This window comes from Xyrauchen texanus, chromosome 19, assembly GCF_025860055.1.
Source record: "Xyrauchen texanus isolate HMW12.3.18 chromosome 19, RBS_HiC_50CHRs, whole genome shotgun sequence".
In the NCBI taxonomy this organism is placed as follows: domain Eukaryota; kingdom Metazoa; phylum Chordata; class Actinopteri; order Cypriniformes; family Catostomidae; genus Xyrauchen; species Xyrauchen texanus.
This window is the reverse complement of record NC_068294.1, coordinates 36,237,154-36,256,518: the sequence shown is the minus strand read 5'-3', so window position 1 is coordinate 36,256,518 and position 19,365 is coordinate 36,237,154. Positions and strand designations below refer to the sequence as shown.

The window sequence follows — 19,365 nt, the reverse complement described above, 5'->3', positions numbered from 1 at the left end:
AGTGGTGTGTCACAGCATCATCAGACTGAGCTTGTTGTCATTGCAGGCAGTATTAGTTGTTGAGTCTTATGTTCATACAAATATTTACACGTTAATTTGCTGAAAATAAAAGCAGTTAAAAGTGAGAGGATGTTTCTTTTTTTGCTGAGTGATTAGATCACTTAAGAAGACATGGATTTAACCACTTTAGCCATATGGATTACTTTTATGTTGCCTTTATAAGCTTTTTGGACCTTCAATGTTCTGCCCACTAGAGATATTCTTCTCAAAATCTTAATTTGTGGACTGCCAAAGAAATAAAGTCATACACATTCAGGATTGCATAAGGGTGAATAAATGATAAGAGAATAAAATTTTTGGGTGGACTGTTCCTTTAAGTGTCAAGTAATTTGATTAAATTGATTTAAATGCAAATTAGCTACAAAAAATAGGGCATCTTGCTGATGACCATTTCTATTGATTCAACCAAATTTGCTGCTATCTGAAAAAACAGTGCAGAATCAAAACTAGAGATCTGGGCTGGTAACTTTGAAACCCCACTAGGGTTGATTCAGGAACATTCACCATTTTGCTCTTGAGTGTGTACTGTAAATCACACTGGATAAACGCATCAACTGAATTACTAATTAATGGTCATTTCAATAAGGAAGCACAAATAAATTAAGTTCATGTCTATATTTTAATGAATGAAGCAGTTGCACAACAATCACAAGTAGGCAGTCAAAAATGAAAAAGTAAACAGTACAAAAATGACAATACCAGCTGTTCAGGAAATCTGCCGGATGCAAACTCAATGCAAATGAACGGTTCCCCATTCTACTAGGCACCTTGTTTTCAATGACAAGCCTATAAAGACTATCGCTTATGTTGATGAGTGCACGTTGGCTCAGAAATCATAGGGTAGTCAATTTAAAGTTGAGGTGGAATGGGATATCTTGTCTAAGCAGTTTGAGATTAAAGACAGTCTGCAAACATTCACGACACACCTGGAAGCAAGCAACAGTTTTGTGAGTGAATAATGCTGAATAAGACAGGCTTGTGGCATGTGGACAGGTTAGTTCTGTTAAACGAGCACTGACAAAAATCTACCACTTTGGTTGTGTTATGAACGGAATGTAGCACTGAGCTGATGTCTGCCCAACAATAAAGGACAACCTCCACCCAAAGAACAATGTTGAGAAACTGGATAAATCATGATGTGGATCAGATGTGGATCGTATGCTTATCCGATGTAGATGCGGTGGAAATCGTTGGCACCAAAAGCGGCATTGCACTTTGGACACTTTCTTTGGCGAGTGTCATAACGCGTCTTCACACACTCAAAACAGAAAACGTGGAAGCACTTTGTCAAAACAGCATCCTTCACGCGTGAATTGCAGCACGGACACGTCAGCCGAGCCTGTAAAAAAACAAAAACAAACACTATTATTTTTGATTACCCTTAGTTAGCCCCTACTGACAGATGCTGTAACTACACCATTCTGGGGGAAAAAAGTATTTTTCTCCATTGACGCCCAGTCAAAAGTAGCTAAAAATTTTTGCAGGCAACAAATAAATAATACATATTTCATTATATAACAGTAGATGATTCATTTTAAGAGATTGAAGAGCTCTTAAAAGCATGAAATTGACTCTTGAGATGCTGTTAAAATTAATGGCAATGCTAATGGTGAGCTATGCACAAGATGTCTTAAACCTTGAAACATAAATTACCTTGTATTCATTAATTTCCTCATTCAGTATCTCATCCCCATTGCGAATGTTCTCTGCAGGTTTCTTGGCCTTTTCTATCTTCCTGCGCAGCTTGGATATGTCCTCCTAATGTAAAAATAAAAATTGCACAAAATGGTCAATTACCTTTTTCACTACGTATATCGTTTTCTATCCAGACATGACCAACAGTAGAAATAACATCGATTAAATTTAACATCATTAAATCGTATATTATGCATGCCATGTAAAGATGTGCACGCCACAGCTTGCTCTGAGCTAATCAGCTGTTTATCAGAGTGTATGCACCTGTGCACGACGAGCATTGAAGGACTCTTTCTCTCTGGAGATGCTGTTCTCAACCACCTCTTCTCTGACCGCAACCAACCTCTGCTGCACACCCTCTAGCTGAGTACGCAACTCCTCAGACAGCACAACTGACTCCTGTGCCTAAAACACAGAGAAACAAATGATGAAGTTAGTTCTCCAGCATCTCTTATCCCATAATGTGAGGGATGTGTGTTCTGTGCCATTGAATTAGTTTTCTGGAATCTGTTTGAAAATAGTGATTATAGTGGTGACAAATCACATCAGATATACTTTCAATTTTTGAACTACTGTTTTTCTATCATAATTCTGCTTGTGAAATTGCACAATTACAAGTACAGTAAATGCATACATCCAAGTACATTTTAGCATATATCCAAGTACATTTTAGCATACCTTGCGCTTGTTCATCTCCAATGCCTGTGTGCGAAGAGACAGCTCCCTCTCTGCAGCGCTGATAGTACCCTGCAGGAGGCGCTCTTTCTCCTCTAGTTTTCGTACAACCTGCAGTTGAGCATCCACCTAAGACAAACACAGAAAAATGTTAGGAGAGAGTCACAAAAGAGATTTTGCAGTGTAAAAACTATGGATTTACTATAGTAATATTGTAGAATGTAGTAACCATAGTTTTGGCAGACATCATGGTTTTCCTAGTAGTACTGTAGTAACCATGACAGTTGTAGGCTCACCATGTTTTTTGGTTTTACTATTGTGATATTGCATTAACTAAGAAACGTAAGTCATCATGATATTTTGGTGGAAAACATTGGTTTAATACTGTATACTGCAGGGGTCGGCAACCTTTTTGACATGGAGTGCCATTTGTTATTTTCCTGGTCAATGGCTGTGTCACTCCCCATTAAAGCGCATGGATTTTCCAAAGTTTGAGTCCAAAATTTTTTCTAATATAATCGATTATTTTTCATTACAAATTATATTATCATCGGCATAACAGTCTGAGTGAAATGTTTTAGCAAAACCAGATGATTATGATAAAATCATGATCCTGCAAGTGAAAGTGCATTAATGAAAGAAAACCTGTCCTTTTGTACAAAATGAGTTAACACAGTTAACGTCACAGATTTGCTTATTTGATTACTGATCACCAAACTTTGTGGAATCTTAAATATTTCTTATATGTCATACATTTTTCTAAATCACACAGAGGGGTAATTACTAGCAAGTAAGCAACAGTGAGAGAGAAGAAGGCTATTTTACTTATATGAAGTTTTTTGCACCTGCATTCCAATCTACATATTGATGTAATCCTTCCTCATGATCACTCAGTGTGTGCAAGCCACGTGAATCGCACCTGGAAAATCCTAAAACTTTATTTCCAGGTTTAATTTATCATTTGAAAAGACTCTGAAAATATTTTTTAACCCCATGATGTGGGTTTATGTTTTCTCTTTTAATCGTTTAATGCAATTTTGAATGTGACCATGGTTTAAGGAGGGTATACCTGTAGCAAAATCTCAAGAATGAATAATGGTGTTATCCTTATTATATTACGTGTTGTTCTGAAAGCAAAAAGAAGCAAATGAAACACGGAATCTAGGCTGTCATCCGTGCAACCTGACCGAAGCAAAGTGGGCATGTTTACTCACGTGATTAACCAAAAGTGAAGCGCTGCGGGCCCGTGACGCACAAATGGCTAGTACGCGCTGCACGAGTCCGTTGGGTATACTGCAGTCTCGCCACATATTTACTTTTTGTTTAGTCTCCCATTCAGCTCATGAAAACATGCTGCTTGATCATGAGGAAGAATTACATCAAGATGTAGATTGGAATGCAGGAGCGGAATTTATATAAATAAAATTGTCTACTCTCTCGCCGTTGCTGTTGTGCCAGTGATTACCCCTCCGAGTGCCAATGCTGAAATGCGTGCCATAGGTTGCCGACCCCTGGTATACTGTATCAACACAGTAACCATGGTTTTACTAAAGATTAACCATTGTAATTTTTGTGGTTACTATGGTTTTACTAAAAATACCATGATATTTGTAGTGAAACCATAGTAACCACAAAATGACGATTTTTATTATTATAGTTTTCATTTTCCTGTATTATTACTGTGGTTTCACTACGAATATCAAAGTTAAAATTACTACAGTAATACCACGGTAAATGTACTGTGAGGGCATGCAAACATATTGCGAGGACACGAAAATCTATTTCAGAAAAAAGTTACCACCCTGTCCTCTATGGGGCTTTGTATCGATTCAGCTGATTTGCTAAAAATAGATTTCCCCTGAATGTTAAAAGGTAAGAACCATAAAAACTCTCAAAGCCCCAAACCTGTGTTTTTAGTGTAAGCAGTTGGTCAGCTAGTTCCTCTTTCTCCTCCTTGAGAAGTTTGTGGATCTGGTTGGATTTGATGCGTTCACTCATGAGTTTGAAGTTGGCATCATCTTTCTCTCTGAGCTGCTGCATCAGACGAATGTTCTGTTCCTGCATGTCCTCAAACGCCTGACCGGTAACATCCATCTCACTCAGCAAAGCATCCTCCTCCTGGAACAGATTCAGAATTTCCAAGGCATCACTAAAAGCATAAAAATAGGCTCAGTCCAAGTCTCGGAGTTCAGTGTAAAATCAGAGCTCTACCTGCTTAGCAAGGGAGAGTTTCTTATTGAGTATATCAATCTGTTCCTCAACTGAGCGGATCTTCCTCAGGGCTTCTTCATCTGCCATCTTCTTTCCTTCTCTCCTCTCCTTCTCTTCCAGATCTCGCACACGCTGACGGAGCTCCTCGGCCTGCACAAACACATTACGAAAATGCAAACATGTATCCGTTTCCTTCTTTTATTATTTATCTACACAAGGATAATGATAGCCATGCAATTCTTTATGAAATAAATGGCATTCAGGTATACGAATAGCTGAACTTGCATACAAACATGATATTTTTGGTGCTGTGACTGGTCATGGTGGGTAATTATGTTATTGAATTTGTACCTCTGACTTTGCCTTTTTCTCCGCTGCCATCAGCTGCACTTTGTCTCTCTGCTCTTTTGGCGCTGAACGATACATGTCCAACAAAAGCTTCATCTCCCTCTGGGACTCTTGTGCTTTCCTGAATCATAACATCACAACATTATTATAAACTTAACCATCACTGATGATAACCATTATGAACATCATTTCATGCAGGATGACTTACTTTAGGTCCACTCTCACTATTTTCAGCTGCTCCATCTCCTTCCGTTTAGGTGCTCCAATCACAACGCAGCGTTCAGCTGCGAGGTCTTCAGATTGGCTGCTGCTTGTACTGGCTTTCTCCCTCTCTTCCTTCACTGCTCCTCCTCCGGTACTTCCACGGGTCATCCTTTCTCTCTGTTCCTTTTCTTTTTCTTTCTCCTTATCTTTTTCCTTATCTTTCTCCTTTTCCTCCTCTTTCACGACAGTCTCGGTCTCTGTTCCAGGTTCTGTCTTAATCGTTACACCTAATGAGAAAGAAATGTAAATTAATACAAATCATAACACATGAAATCATACAGGAAAATGAAACTATGGTTATAAAAATCATAATTCCTTGGTTATTATGGTTTTACTACATATACCATAGTATTCATAGTAAAAACCAAAGTACCCACAACAATTACCATGGTTAATCTATAGTAAAACCATGGTTACTATAAGGATACAGTATACTGTATTGAAACCATGGTTTCCACCAAAAAAACAATGTTACTTAACATTTCATGGTTACTACAATATTACTATAAAAAAAAATATTTCCACCAAAAACTACAGTCTACAGTATTTGTATAGTAAAACCATAATAACCACAAAATTATGATTTTTATTACCATGGTTTTCATTTTCCTGTATTATCACTATGATTTCACTACAAATATCATGGTTAAAATATGGTTACTGTAGTAAAACCATGGTACATATTTTGCAAGGGAACTAAAAACTATTGCGAGGGAATGTAAACTTTTGCGAGGGCAGGCAAAACTTATTGCGAGGGAAAGTAAACTACTGAGAGGGAACGCAAAATTTATTGCAAGGGCATGCATTTCTGGAAAAAAAAAATCTGCTCTGTCATCAAAGGGGCTCCATAATTATGCAAATGGAGAGCTACTGTAAATTTAGAGCTTTCCAATCATCCACTTATGAGATTTCACTTATGAGTTTGGATGCTACCTTAGAAGATGACTATGGTTCACTAGATTTTCGAAAAAAACTCACATTATTATTTATATATATATATATATATATATATATATATATATATATATATATATATATATATATATACACACACATAGGGATTACACACTGTAGATTCACATAGGGTAACCTCCTCGTGGTCGCGATTAGTGGTTCTAGCTCTCAGTGGGGCGTGTGGTAAGTTGTGCGTCAATCACGGAGAATAGCATGAGCCTCCAAATGCGGAGTCTCCGTAGTGTTATGCACAACGAGCCACATGATAATATGCGCAGATTGACTGTTTCAGAAGCAGAGGCAACTCGGGATTGAGGTCAGTAACCATGCCACCACGAGGACCTACTAAGTAGTGGGAATTGGCCATTCCAAATTGGGAGAGAAGGGATAGGGAAAAAAATATATATATATATATATATATATATATATATATATATATATATATATATATATATATATATATATATATATATATATATATAAATATAGGGAAATATTAAAGCTAGTCTGTACCAGTGGTGCTGGGTGTGGCTGAGCCGCTCTCTGGCTCGGTCTTCACAGTAATGTCACTCGTTGGGGCTGGTGTAAGTGGGGAGGTGGTTTCTTCCTTCACATCCAGCTCTGTGCTCGACTGAGATTGGACAGCAGCATTGCCTTTGGCAGCACGGAGCTATCAGAGACAGTGGCTTATTATGCTATTGCCTCATACACAATATTCTTACTGAAAAATCCTATTCGACTTCTTATGCAAAGCCTTTGCTCTCACCTGGTTGAGCTCTTGCTGAGACTCTCTCAGTCTGAGTTTATATTTAACCACCTCTCCCTTCATCTGCTGGTTATGAGTCTGCAGCGTACTGATCAAATGCCGCATCTCACGATTTATAGGGCCTAAGAAAGATTGAGAGAGAACTAGAGACCAAGAAAGTTCAGGTTGTTCAAATGCCAAACTGAATGAGTAGAAAACCAAAACCATATAATTATAACTATGAGTAGATTGGAAGAAGCTTACCTGCTTGTTCATTTGCAGCTAGTGTCTGCTCAAATTCGATCCTGAGCATCTCGTATTCTTTGCGCACTTGTGCTAACGTGTCCTCTAGCTGAATCACTTCAGTTCGGACTTTACGTTGCAATGATACTTCATCATTCTGAAACAAACATGAATCATTACAACTAATCTGTGAAATACAAACACATAGTGTGTTTAGTCCTGGATGCTAATTAGTCAATACCGCAATCCAGCCATGCTAAAATACACAATATTGTAACAGCAATTAAATGAAACATCTGTTCACCTACCTGCTATCTATCTATATGTGTGTATTAAAGGGATAGTTCACAGAAAAATGTCAATTCTCTCATCATTTACTCACCCTCATGTCATCCCAGATGTGTATGACTTTCTTTCTTCTGCAGAACACAAACAAAGATTTTTAGAAGAATCCCTCAGCTCTGTAGGTCCTTTCAATGCAAGTGAAAATGAAAGGTGGCCAAACATTTGAAAACTCCAAAAATCTCAAAAAGGCAGCATAAAAGTAATCAATACAACTCCAGCAGTTTAATATATGTCTAATATATGTCTATGCAATCACTTTGGGTGAGAAACACATCAATATTTAAATAATTTTTAACTATAAATCTCCATTGAAAGTGGAGATTTATCATTAAAAAGAAAATGGATTAAAATATTGATCTGTTTCTCACCCGCATCCATTATATCGCTTCTGATGACAAAGATTTAACCGCTGGAGTCTTATGGATTATTTATGTTGTCTTTTGAGATTTTTGGAGCTTCAAAGGTAACTTGCAATGAAAGCACCTACAGAGCTGAAATGTACTTCTAAAAATCTGCAGAAGAAATAGTCATACACATTTGGGATGGCATGAGGAAGTTCTTGTGGAAGAAGCAAATTTCAAAAGAATCTAGAAAATATATACATTTAAGGCACTCGTCAGGTGATTTTAACAGTTAAGATCTAGTTAAGTGTGATTCTTAGCAATATTTTAGTGAGCCACAGACTGTTTTCCTATACAAAAGTAACGTCAACAGAGACATTGGCGAGCTGCATAATGAATAAATTGTCTATAAATAATGGGTAGCATTTAACAGTGTGATTTGGATTTATTTGTCCTTTTTAAAAAGCTTATTGAATAGTTTATTTATAATTCTCTCAGCATATTAAGCTTGGATATGAGAATATTTGAAATGTTCTGTACAGCTGCTTTGAAACAGTGTTGTGAAAAGTGCTCTAAAAATAAAAATGACTTGACTATTTTAACATCGAGACATTTTTACATCAGCTTTTCCTGAATAATTTAAACACATTAGTTTTTTTCATCTAACATTCATTATAATTTATATTTCATTGACATTTTCACTCTACCAACACACACAGATATGGTCAGTACTAGGGCTGAGAAACAACATTTTAAATGTTTAATTTCCAAAATGTTAATTAAATTCATATTTTTTTCCAATACAAAAGTCAACAAACGCATTGGCGAGCTGCCTGATGAATGAATGGTCTATAAATAATGGGTAGCATTGAATTATATAAAAATTTTAAAGTCAGTCGATTTTTAAATTGACATTGTTTCCTTAGTCCAAAAAAGGGTGCAATGAATACACAGAAACCATGTAGCACCGTTTTATATTATTGCAAAGAACATTCCTGGCTAAAAACAGCATTCCATTTAATTGACACACATTTCCAAATTATAATCTTTTCCTTTTTTTTAGATGCTGGGTTTAAAAAGAACATCGATCTTTAAACACGTGTCTCAAGACACCTGTGTTCTGTATTTGTTGCATTGCATCTGGCCTTTTTTAGCGTGAGAATATGATCGCTCTGAAGTCATCGTCAGTGCTTGAACACATCCAAAATTTTAATGCAGTTTTAGCATTCGAATGTGAATTGGTTTTTCTTTAATTGAAAGAAATTAGATTTTCTATTTTTAATTTAACAGCTTTAGTCAGTACCTCCATGTGGTCTAGCTGGCGTAGACGGGCTGTCCTGGTCGTGTTGAGTCTTGCTTTGGTTTCATCCAGCTGAGATTTCAACACCAGCGATTCATTATAGAGCACTGAGAACTGAGACTGCAGACAGCGATACTCAGCACTCTCTCTGGCCACCTGCTCAGCCCTGGACAACAACTCCACCTGAGACAGAGAGAAAGAGAAATAACAGATACTTTAAATAACCATTCAGTGTGGAAATGCACATTTAAGAAGAATCTGAAAGATTCTAGCAACTTCATTTATATCAGGTATGAAAATCCAGTGATTAAAAAGCAACCTCTTTCTGTGTGCATGTGTAAATACAACTTTCTTTCAAGAGTTGACTGACTCTGAATATCAGATGAAATCTGGTATTGCCTGTCAAAGAGATCTTGCAACCAAAAATAAGCTGAATCTAGTAAGTTTAAGGTGTATGTTTACCTTCATGTTATTGTTCTCCTGGTACACAGTCTGCAGGTCCTGCTGGAGTTTTTGGAGTTCACTCAGTCGATTCTCCGCCAGCTCTCTGTTCTCCTCCAACTCACTGTTCATCTCCTCAAACTAACAAAAGACAAAATTTATGGAATCCCCAATATAGCATAATTAAACAGCAAAGAAAATTGATTGCGTGATGCTTTCATGTTTACCAACCACAAATAATATTAAGCGCAAATGTTTACAGATAGTCTTTTACCTTTCTTTTGTTGATAGTGATGGTTCCACATACACTGCTGGCCTCCCCACAAACCTTATAACCTTTACTGTTCACCTGGTTATGATGAAAGAGCACATACATTAAAATCAGTTCTGTCAGACAGCAAAACAAATATTTTATATCGTTTTATACATATCTGTGCATGCAGAGAAAAAAAACGACACTTACCCGTTCCAACACCTCCACAAGGTGTGTATTAAGTCGATTTTCTCTCCGTCTGATCTTCTCCATATCCCACTGGAGTTCCTCAATAAGAACCTGCAGCTCACTGATTCTGTTATCTGCACGATTTGCTGCACGGCCTAACGAACGAGACTAAACACGCATACAATTTGAGCACTCAATATTATCAGGTTACCAAGAAACATGCCATCAAATCAATACCAACCTCACTGGTCATGAGACTATGTTTCTGTTGGAGGCAATCGGTCAGCTGACGGAGACGTTCGTTCTCATTGGTCAGAAGTGTGTTGAGGCGGACAGCGACATCCCAGAGACTGCCACCTGAAGAAAATCACACGACCATCCACATTAATAATACTGAATAAACATAATGCAGATCTCTGTTCTCTTTACCTCAAACACAGGATGGGTTAGATTGGACTTCATGATATTGATCATAGAAAACAAGACATACTGTGCATACTTAAATTAGTTATCAACTGATTATGGAGGTTTTTCAACAGCTGATGCCAATGTCAATAACTGGATAGCAGGATGATGAATGACCAATTTAATGCTGATATAAATTGAGTGTTTAAGCTCGTGTGACCCCGCACACATGCATGGACGTTGTATTTTGGCTTTGCTATACGCAAAGCATAATTTAAATGAATTTAAACCAACTGATCTCAGTTCTGGAGACTCTGGGCTGTCAGTAAAGTGTTAAACTTTTGACATACAGAGTCATGTGACAAAACCACAGCAGACTTTGTCTTTGGGAGAAATGACAAAAAAAACTACATCTGGTAAGACATCTAATTACGTTTTTACATTAAAACCTGTTTGAGTCAATAGATTAGAGTCTCTAGTTTCATCCAATATGCCGTTTTTTAAATTTGAGCGATTTATTGCAAAACGCCAAACTGGTAAACACAATGTACCCTAATGTACACTTTAGCTCATTTTTTTCTTAGAGATCCTATATTCACTGTGCATTATCACATTGAGAATCAATGGGTTCATCCAAAAGCTAAATATTTTGCTTTCAGATGCTTTTTATTGAGCTAGGGTGAAAATAAGGTGCATTTCTAACTGTTCTGAGACCAGTGCAGACAGACGGCACACTGGAGGTTAAGTAATTCACTAAATAGGAACCAAGGGAGCATCATATATTTCTCTATGCAGCTAAGTGCATTCAATCAAAAAATCCGACCAACAGTTCAGTTTCAGGCTGCAGATGATGTTTGGACCACTCAACATGTTTGACAGACATGTGACAATGGTAATTAGTACATACTGTAGATTCAGAATTGATTATGTATCATTTTTAGGAGTGTGCAGCGATTATCTCTATCTGTATTTGTTCATATGACAAAATTATCTGTATCTGTCTCTGTATTCGGATAGAACTGGGTGTGGGTGGGATTCAAACTAGAAGTGCATCAAAACTAAATGAAACATGGGGTCTGGGCAGCTCATTGAGAAAAGATGCTGACTACCACCACTGGAGTTCACAAGTTCAAATCCCAGGGTGTGCTGAGTGACTCCAGCCAGGAGTCAACTAAGCAACCACATTAGCCTGGTTGCTAGGGAGGGTAGAGTCACATGGCGTGACTTGTGCGTGGATGCCGCAGAGAATAGCGCGAAGCCTCCACACGTCTCCACGGTAACACGTTCAACAAGCCATGTGATAAGATGTGCGGGCTGACGGTCTCAGACACGGAGGCAACTGAGATTCGTCCTCCGCCACCCAGAATTTTCTTTTGTCTGTGCATTTATAACAACATTATTCTGGAGGCAAAAAGTGTCAAGCAAAATGTGAAATGTCAAGCACACATTTTGCAGTGAATAATAAATACAATATCAAACACTAAAAGAACTGAAAATAGCCTACAAACAGGTGAAAGTCCTGTAAGTTTATCAGGAATTTTACAATAGGACACCATTATTTAGTTAAATAATAATAATAATAATTTATATAGCGCCTTTCTGGAGCTCAAGAACACTTACAATTCTCAAGTTTAGCACAGTTTAAAGAAATAGAAAAAGAAAAAAAGAATCTGAGCATGTTTCAGTTTCTTTGTATTACATAAGGAGGAATATTCAGAATAGAAGAATACTCTATGGAGCATTTAAACCTTTATGGAGCATTTAAAGTTGTCCTGGGTTCGACTAGTGCCTTTCTGTGTGGAGTTTGCATGTTCTTCCTGTGTTTGCGTGGGTTTCCTCCGGGTGCTCCGTTTTCCTCCACAAGTCCAAAAAACATGCAGGTTAAGTGAATTGGAGACTCTAGATTGCCCCGTATGTGTGTGAGTGAGAGTCCCCCAGCCACTGGGGGTTGCGTCAGGAAGGGGGTTGCACCAAATAAAATATATATGTGGACTATCATGAAGCGGACCCTGTACCTAACGCTAGGAAAGAGAGTCCGCTGTACACATGTGTTGCCATACAATTTTAGGAAAACTATTTGCTCTAGAATTGTTTTGTTTTTTGCTTGATTATTAGGTGCTACTAGTTACAAATCAAAAAGGGAAATGGAAAATGCACACAGCAGTCAAGCTTGGGTCTCAAAATTATGTACATAAACTTTCTGAAATTTAAACATTTGAAACAACATTCACTCAAAATTCAACTGAAAATGATCTGAAGACAGAAAATGTGCATTATCCATAAACAAAACTGTCTGTAGATTTTGGAACCGTCAAAAGATCACTAATACTTGTGCTAGAGGCGCCCTTTTAACAACTTCAGTCAGATTTAGCCACTGACTTAGACCTTCATGCCTTAAAATACACTCAAAATCCGTGCCCCACAAAGACTTATCAGCATACCCGATGTCAGCAAACTAATTTGCGCAAAATAACTGACCTTAATAACTGAACCGCCTTTAAAAACGTTTGGCCTGTGCTCAGTTTCTTTTGCTATATACAGAGCCTAGGGCTACGAACGAGACAAATATCTGTGATCAAGTTTATATAAATATCAATACAAAGGCATTAAACAAACAGTTTTAATATAGAGTTGTTGGAGTGTTCAGAGTGTAGGTTGAGCTGTTCAGAGTTTATCTCACCTGTGCCAGACTCCAAGTCCTTCTTCAGTTGATCTACGGTGTTCTTTAAGTTCTCATAGATTTCTACCACACGGCTGGCCTGTTTGCAGCTGGACTCCACTCTCTCCTGCAGCTCTGCCTCCATCTCCTCACTGCTGCTACTGGCCAGTGTGGCCAGAAATGAACTTACTCCCTCTCCCTGTTGACCTGAAGGAAAACATACATTTGCATAAACTTTTGGTACCTGATTTACTAACATATTTAAACAGCTCTTCAAAAAATAATAAGAAAGCATCTAACAGATTGGTGTAGTTCCAGTAAGCCAATCATTGTAAGTATAACTCTACTACTTTAACATTGTAATGATACTGTAAGTATCCTTTCATTAAAAAACAAAAAACACTTCATCATCCAAATTCACCAGGGTTTTTTTATACCTCTGTCTTTTGCCCTCTCCTGGTTTGAGTCTCCATCTGGTTCTGGTGTTCCTGGTTTTAAGCTCCACCCTTCAGCAGATTGGCTTTCAACTGGCTCACTACCTGATTGGTCATAGCGGCGTGCAAATAATCGCACGTTTTCGTCAAACTGGAAAAAATGGGAACAACAATCAGGATATAAAAATGGTTGCATTAAAAATAAGTGCAATTTTCATTTATTTAGATGTGTTCGTTTTGCAAACTGTGTGGACTAAAAAAAGCAAACAATTACCTGGTTCCAGTATCTGTTAAGAATCAACAAACTGGCATCATCTGTCGCCTGACGAGTCTCCAACCTCTCAACTCTCTCTCTCAGTTCATCTTCAATCACCTACATCAACAAGATGAGTGAATGTTTACATGTGTATAGTGTGTTTGCATGCTTATGTGAAAACTCAGTAAGTACCTGTCTTTGGTCTAGTGACTCTCCCAGCTTTCTGTTTTTGATCTGCAGAGCTTTGATATCCTGCTCCTCCTGCAAGCATGAAATCAACACTGTCAGTGGAAACTGATCGGCATTGAACTTCTGAACAGATTCAGAATTCATTTTTCTAGAACAATGAGTGGACATACATTCACATGACAGGTTGAAGACTACGACATTAATACTAAGCAATTAAACAAAGAGTGGTGGGTGGGGGGGGTTGGGTCATTATACATGAAAGATCTCTTTGACAGTTTTTCTCTGTCGATTTTACAAACTTCTCCAAACTCAGGTCACTACTTTCACAGCCATCAGAACACTTTGTAATTGTCCTAAACGGATTGTACATTTGTCTTGATTTTCATAATTTCCTCGAAACACTACATACAATTTTCTCTGATCCAAGATTCATGCTTTTAAAACTGTTAACATAGACAACTAAATGAAAGTCATGTTCTCAAACGCACATGTGACCATGTAAAATCCCTATATATTTGTATCTGCTGTGTTAGTAATGCACACAGCAAAGAAAATTCTATTTACTACATTTTTCACACAACTATCATGATTTTGCTATATCTATAAAAAGGGTCAAATATGAAAATTCAGAGCAAACAATGAGGAAGAGGAAGAACAAGATGAAGAAGAGGTTCAAACTGAGTAGAGGTAGAGTGGGAAAGGAAGAGGAAATAGGAGGAAGAAGTGATGAGAAAAGTGGAAAGTTTTCTCAACTCTTTCAGGGGTGAGCATTGAAAGAGTTGAGGAAAGACCAAATGGAGATGCTGTAATGATGGTGAGCAGAGAGAAAGAGGACAGCAGGGTTGAAGAGTAGTGTAAATAAGGCAAAGAAGAGGCTCAACTGAATCCGAGAGTACCTCTAATTGATCATGTTATGAATCACGGTCTCTCTGAAATGAACAAAGCGTTCAGCCTAATGTAAACAGATCTACAGTGACTTCAATCTGAACAAAAAGAATAGAGGGGAAAGCCATTGGTCTGCATTCCACAATCAATATCCACAATAACTGTACCATCTGTGATCCCCTCTTTTCCACTGCACGTTACGGTTTGACTCGACTCTACACGCTTTACTTTTCTGAGCTTGCTTTTCAACTGCTGTTTAGTGCCACCTCAACGTGGGTGGGATTATAGGCTGATCATCATAGTTGCACCGCCTCTACTGCCGTGACATCATCATAAACGCAACAGAAAACAATAACACGACCGCTAGCTGTTAGCTACTAGCTCATTATGCTGCAAAAAGCAGTTGTTGCATGGTGATTTCACACAAGTGTAACAGTTAAATTGGCCTGGTTGTTTTAGAAGCAAGCTTTCCAGTAGCTGGTACCGGACACTCTCCCTCCCTTTGCTCACCGGCCTAGATAGCGTCCATTTGGTCGAACCACTTCCACTTTTCCACTGTCCACACAAGGTGGTACTAAAAAAAAGTACTAGGTACTATCCAAAGTGGAAAACCCCCAAAAAGTGAGCAGAGTCGAGTCGTACCGTGCAGTGCAGTGAAAAAGCTCCAATAGCTTTCTTAGGTCCATACAATATAGCAAGAATTGTATTATTAATTTTAAAAATGTTATTATTATTTTACAGTAAACTTCCAAATCCTCTTTCCAGAGGAAGAGCAGGGACAACTAGAAATGTTGCGAAATTTTATGAACACACATGGAAAAGTGTCTTTATTGTGTGTTTTGTTTTATGGTAAATTAGTTATTTCAATAGTAGACTTGTGTGTCTACAGCTCGCTTTATGAATTCAATAGAGAACACATCTATAGATTTGAAGTATTTAGTTTAATAAATGCATGATCAGAAGACAATACATTGCTTCATTATGCTGTGAAATTGAATTGTACTGCAAAATTTAGTGTCTTTTGTCGGCTGTGTGAATTGTTTAGAGAGTGTTGACTATAGTTTGGAAATATTTATAAAATCAATTGAGAAAAACTGTAAGAGAAAATAAGGCTTTGACTTCATAGTTTTACACTTCTGCTCGACTCCTAACGACTTGATAATCTTCAGAAGACATGACACAGCTTCTGGTAAGGGAACAATAGTAAGCAACAATGCTCCCTGGTTTTTACTCTTCATCTGGGAACCTTTGGGGAGCAAAGGTTTCAGATCACACGAATGCTTTTGCAAATGTGACAGCCCTAGAAATGGCCGGCTCACTGATCAGTGCCCTGACTACTGAACTAGGGAGCTGATTGTGGTGCACTCTAGGTTATTAGACACTTGTTCAATTTGCAGTCAGAGCAGACATATTGTAGTATGGCGCTTATGCAGAATCAGTGATGCACACCTTTGGTTTGAAAAATTTAGATGCATTAAGAATAATTTTGGAATTGACTGAATCAAAGTCGAATCACAAGATACCTAAGAGTTTCCTACCCCTATGTAACATATGTACAACAAACATGTACTAAAAGGTAAGACATATATTAGTAACATCAAACAAATATAAAATTATATTTAAAAAAGGACAGGAGCACAGAATGAAAATAAAACAACAACAGAATGTTCAAATCAAACAAAAAGGAGGCAGCACATATGATCATATAAATCTCACCAAGTTGGATCCTCCTCCCAGTTTGATGACTGTTTCTACAGCAGTGCTTCCCCCTGATCCAGTGCTCATACCCTCTCCGTCCTCACCTCCCTTCTTCTTCTCTGGAGGGGCACCGAGTGCCACAGAACCACTGGGTTCACCCGGGCGCTTCTGACCTGACATCCCGTACCGTCGATAGAACTTCACTGTGGGTGACACATTATCACAAACAGTACATCACAGTACATCATTACAAACTACAGCAATGCTACCCAAGATTATGAAGTGCCACAATGAAACAGCAGCAAAACAACTGCATAATCTTATTTGTTATGTTATTTGAGGAATTTTCTGTAAGTAGCAGAAGTAGAGAAGGGAAATTCCAAAAACTCCAGGTGAACTCCAAAAGGTTTGGAATAATGTACATATTTTGTTCTTATGGAAAGAAATTCCAAATTTTTGTTCTCATCAAAAAAACCTCCACGTGCAGCAATGACAGCTTTGCTGATTTTCTAGTATCAAATTAGCAATTTAGCATGATTGCTCAAGGATACGGTGTTGGAGTGATGGCTGCTGGAAATGAGGCCTGTCTAGATTTTACCTAAATTGCTTTTTTTAAACAGTAATTGTGCTGTTTTACATCAGTAATGTCTTGACTATATTTTGTGATCAGTTGAATGCCACTTTGGTGAAATAAAGTAACAATTTCCTTCTAAAAAAAGCTAAATCTGTACATTATTCCAAACATTTGGCCACCAGTGTAAATTAAGGACATGTAGTAGTTCATCCACCCTTAAATTATGACAATGTCCAAATATGAACATGCCTGACATTGACAGAAGTGCATGTTTCTTTGTCGGATGATTTAGCTTATTATTTATATTGTTTCCATTACGTTTCAAAAGAAGAGTCAATAGTAATAACATTGTAATTATTTTTTGTTGCTGTTCTTATTGTTGTGCCAGGTTACCTGGTTTTATCTGCTAAACTCTACACAACTGACTGTATCATTTTCATACCTACTATGGTATTTGCATGATACCCCAAGATACTTCAAAGTACCTTTTTGTTAATGGGCACTTTAGCATACCCTCATAACTCTAACTAATACATTCACATTTTATACAGATACACATGAATATATACTCTTATACATAAATCTAAACAAATGTATTTACTGTAAATCTACGACGAGCCGGTGAAATTGCGAGCATAACATTGGTATGTGACTACACAGTGCAATAAGAGGTCTTTGATATATCAATGTAATATTTAAAAACCACAATAATAAAGTAAGCATTTGCGCTCTGATATTAATTTCTCACCGAAGTGTGATGTTTATGTTTCTGAAATGAATGTGTGGATGTTGCTGTTGCGCTTCATCCAGCGGCCGAGCAACCTCCCGGAAACAGAACTCCTTCTCTGCACACCGATCCGAATACGCTGCCAGTGCTGCAGCGCCACCGCGCGGTTGTAGGACCAATAGCAGGGGTGCGATACCTATGGAAGGCCATTTTGACACATAAAAAAATCCTGCTTTTGTTAGTCAAAATTATGAGATACAAAGTCATAATTCTTTTATGAAAATTCACAATTATGTAAAAAGTAAAAATTCTAAATAATTTGTTAAAAAGTAATAATTATGAGATTAAAAATTTAATTATGAGAATCAAAATTATGAGATGCTAAATCATAATTATGAGATAAAAAGTAATCTCAAAATTATGATTTAGTACCTCAAAATTATGACTAAGCATCTCATTATTATGATTTTGTATCTCTTAATTATGACATTTTATCTCATAATTATGATATTTATCTCATTTCATTTACCAAAGCATGATTATTTGTTTATATTTGTGGAGTAAATGGGCCTCCATACTATAAAATACGTTATAAATAAATATTAATAAAAAAAATCATATTAATCAAGTGTAATTTAATTATTATTTTTTACTTACTATTAATATTATTCATCATTTAATAATATACTTATAATAATAATAAACAGGAGATGAGGTTGTGACTGAGCGAAGTTACAATACAATGCATTGCAACTTCGTTCATTAATATGATTAATTATTCATTATTCATATAAAATATGAACATTTGGGCATTCACAATGAATCAGATGGCACTATTTAGCATAAAAAAAGATTATGAACAAGAAAAAAAAAACATATTTTGAAAGCTATAGTGCAATAAGATATACCACTTAATGTACAATGGAAAAACAGTAATATACAATGATTAGGGTAAAAATGGCTAAAGAATAATTATATCTATTAATGTGAAAATTTAAATAATCCACAACATGCACAGCAAAGTATCAAAGTAGGCCTAGAGTAGTGGACAGGTCAGTTCTTAAAAATAACCCATGTCAAGATGTTTGTGTACAATAGTTATTGTGTATGTTGTGTGATGTGTGTTTAACAATTTCAATGTTATAATGGTGAAATACTCATAAGTCTTGCTTTTTGTATCTGGTATATTGGCTTTTTCTTTATGTCTGTGCTAGGTTTACTTTAAAGTTATGTGCATGAGATTGTGCTATTTGGACTCTGTCCCTGACTAAATTTCAGACCATTGCCTTGAATACAGAGTTCATGTTGTGAAACTCCCTGTTTTTTTCTCTTGCTGTGCAAAGGCCTGTGCGTCAGTGCACGTCTTTGTCTTTCTTTACATCATCATGCAGTGTGTTTATCAATGGCCTGACTCCCCTGTCCCAAATGCATTGACTCAGAACCTGTCCTGTCTGTCTGCCAAACTGATTTAATC

At 37.2% G+C, this 19,365-nt stretch overlaps 1 protein-coding gene across 2 annotated transcripts; it reads right to left on the bottom strand.

Moving 5' to 3' along the window:
* Nucleotides 1-670: 670 nt before the first annotated feature.
* rnf20 (ring finger protein 20, E3 ubiquitin protein ligase) lies at nucleotides 671-18,006 on the bottom strand. Of its 2 annotated transcripts, none has more exons than XM_052149823.1 (22): nucleotides 17,913-18,006; nucleotides 16,609-16,793; nucleotides 14,011-14,079; nucleotides 13,837-13,935; nucleotides 13,566-13,713; nucleotides 13,150-13,335; nucleotides 10,306-10,421; nucleotides 10,086-10,232; nucleotides 9,897-9,971; nucleotides 9,644-9,763; nucleotides 9,185-9,364; nucleotides 7,217-7,352; nucleotides 6,974-7,116; nucleotides 6,721-6,877; nucleotides 5,198-5,480; nucleotides 4,993-5,110; nucleotides 4,642-4,791; nucleotides 4,336-4,548; nucleotides 2,434-2,559; nucleotides 2,020-2,160; nucleotides 1,714-1,818; nucleotides 671-1,399 (listed from the first exon to the last, which is right to left on the bottom strand). In XM_052149823.1, exons 2-22 carry the CDS (start codon nucleotides 16,768-16,770, stop codon nucleotides 1,223-1,225), a joined length of 3,051 nt encoding a protein of 1,016 aa, XP_052005783.1. In that variant the 5' UTR covers nucleotides 16,771-16,793; nucleotides 17,913-18,006; the 3' UTR covers nucleotides 671-1,222. The 2 variants fall into 2 exon arrangements, with proteins under 2 accessions (XP_052005783.1, XP_052005784.1); XM_052149824.1 differs by having other exon boundaries at nucleotides 6,974-7,095.
* Nucleotides 18,007-19,365: the final 1,359 nt, after the last annotated feature.

Excerpts from the sequence above, each read along its gene's own strand:
- rnf20 (XM_052149823.1), bottom strand. The coding sequence starts at position 16,770 with ATGTCAGGTCAGAAGCGCCCGGGTGAACCCAGTGGTTCTGTGGCACTC. Across the intron at positions 13,936-14,010 it reads AGTCACTAGACCAAAGACAG|GTGATTGAAGATGAACTGAG; the intron begins GTACTTACTGAG and ends TTGTTGATGTAG. Across the intron at positions 10,233-10,305 it reads ATAGTCTCATGACCAGTGAG|TCTCGTTCGTTAGGCCGTGC; the intron begins GTTGGTATTGAT and ends ATGCGTGTTTAG.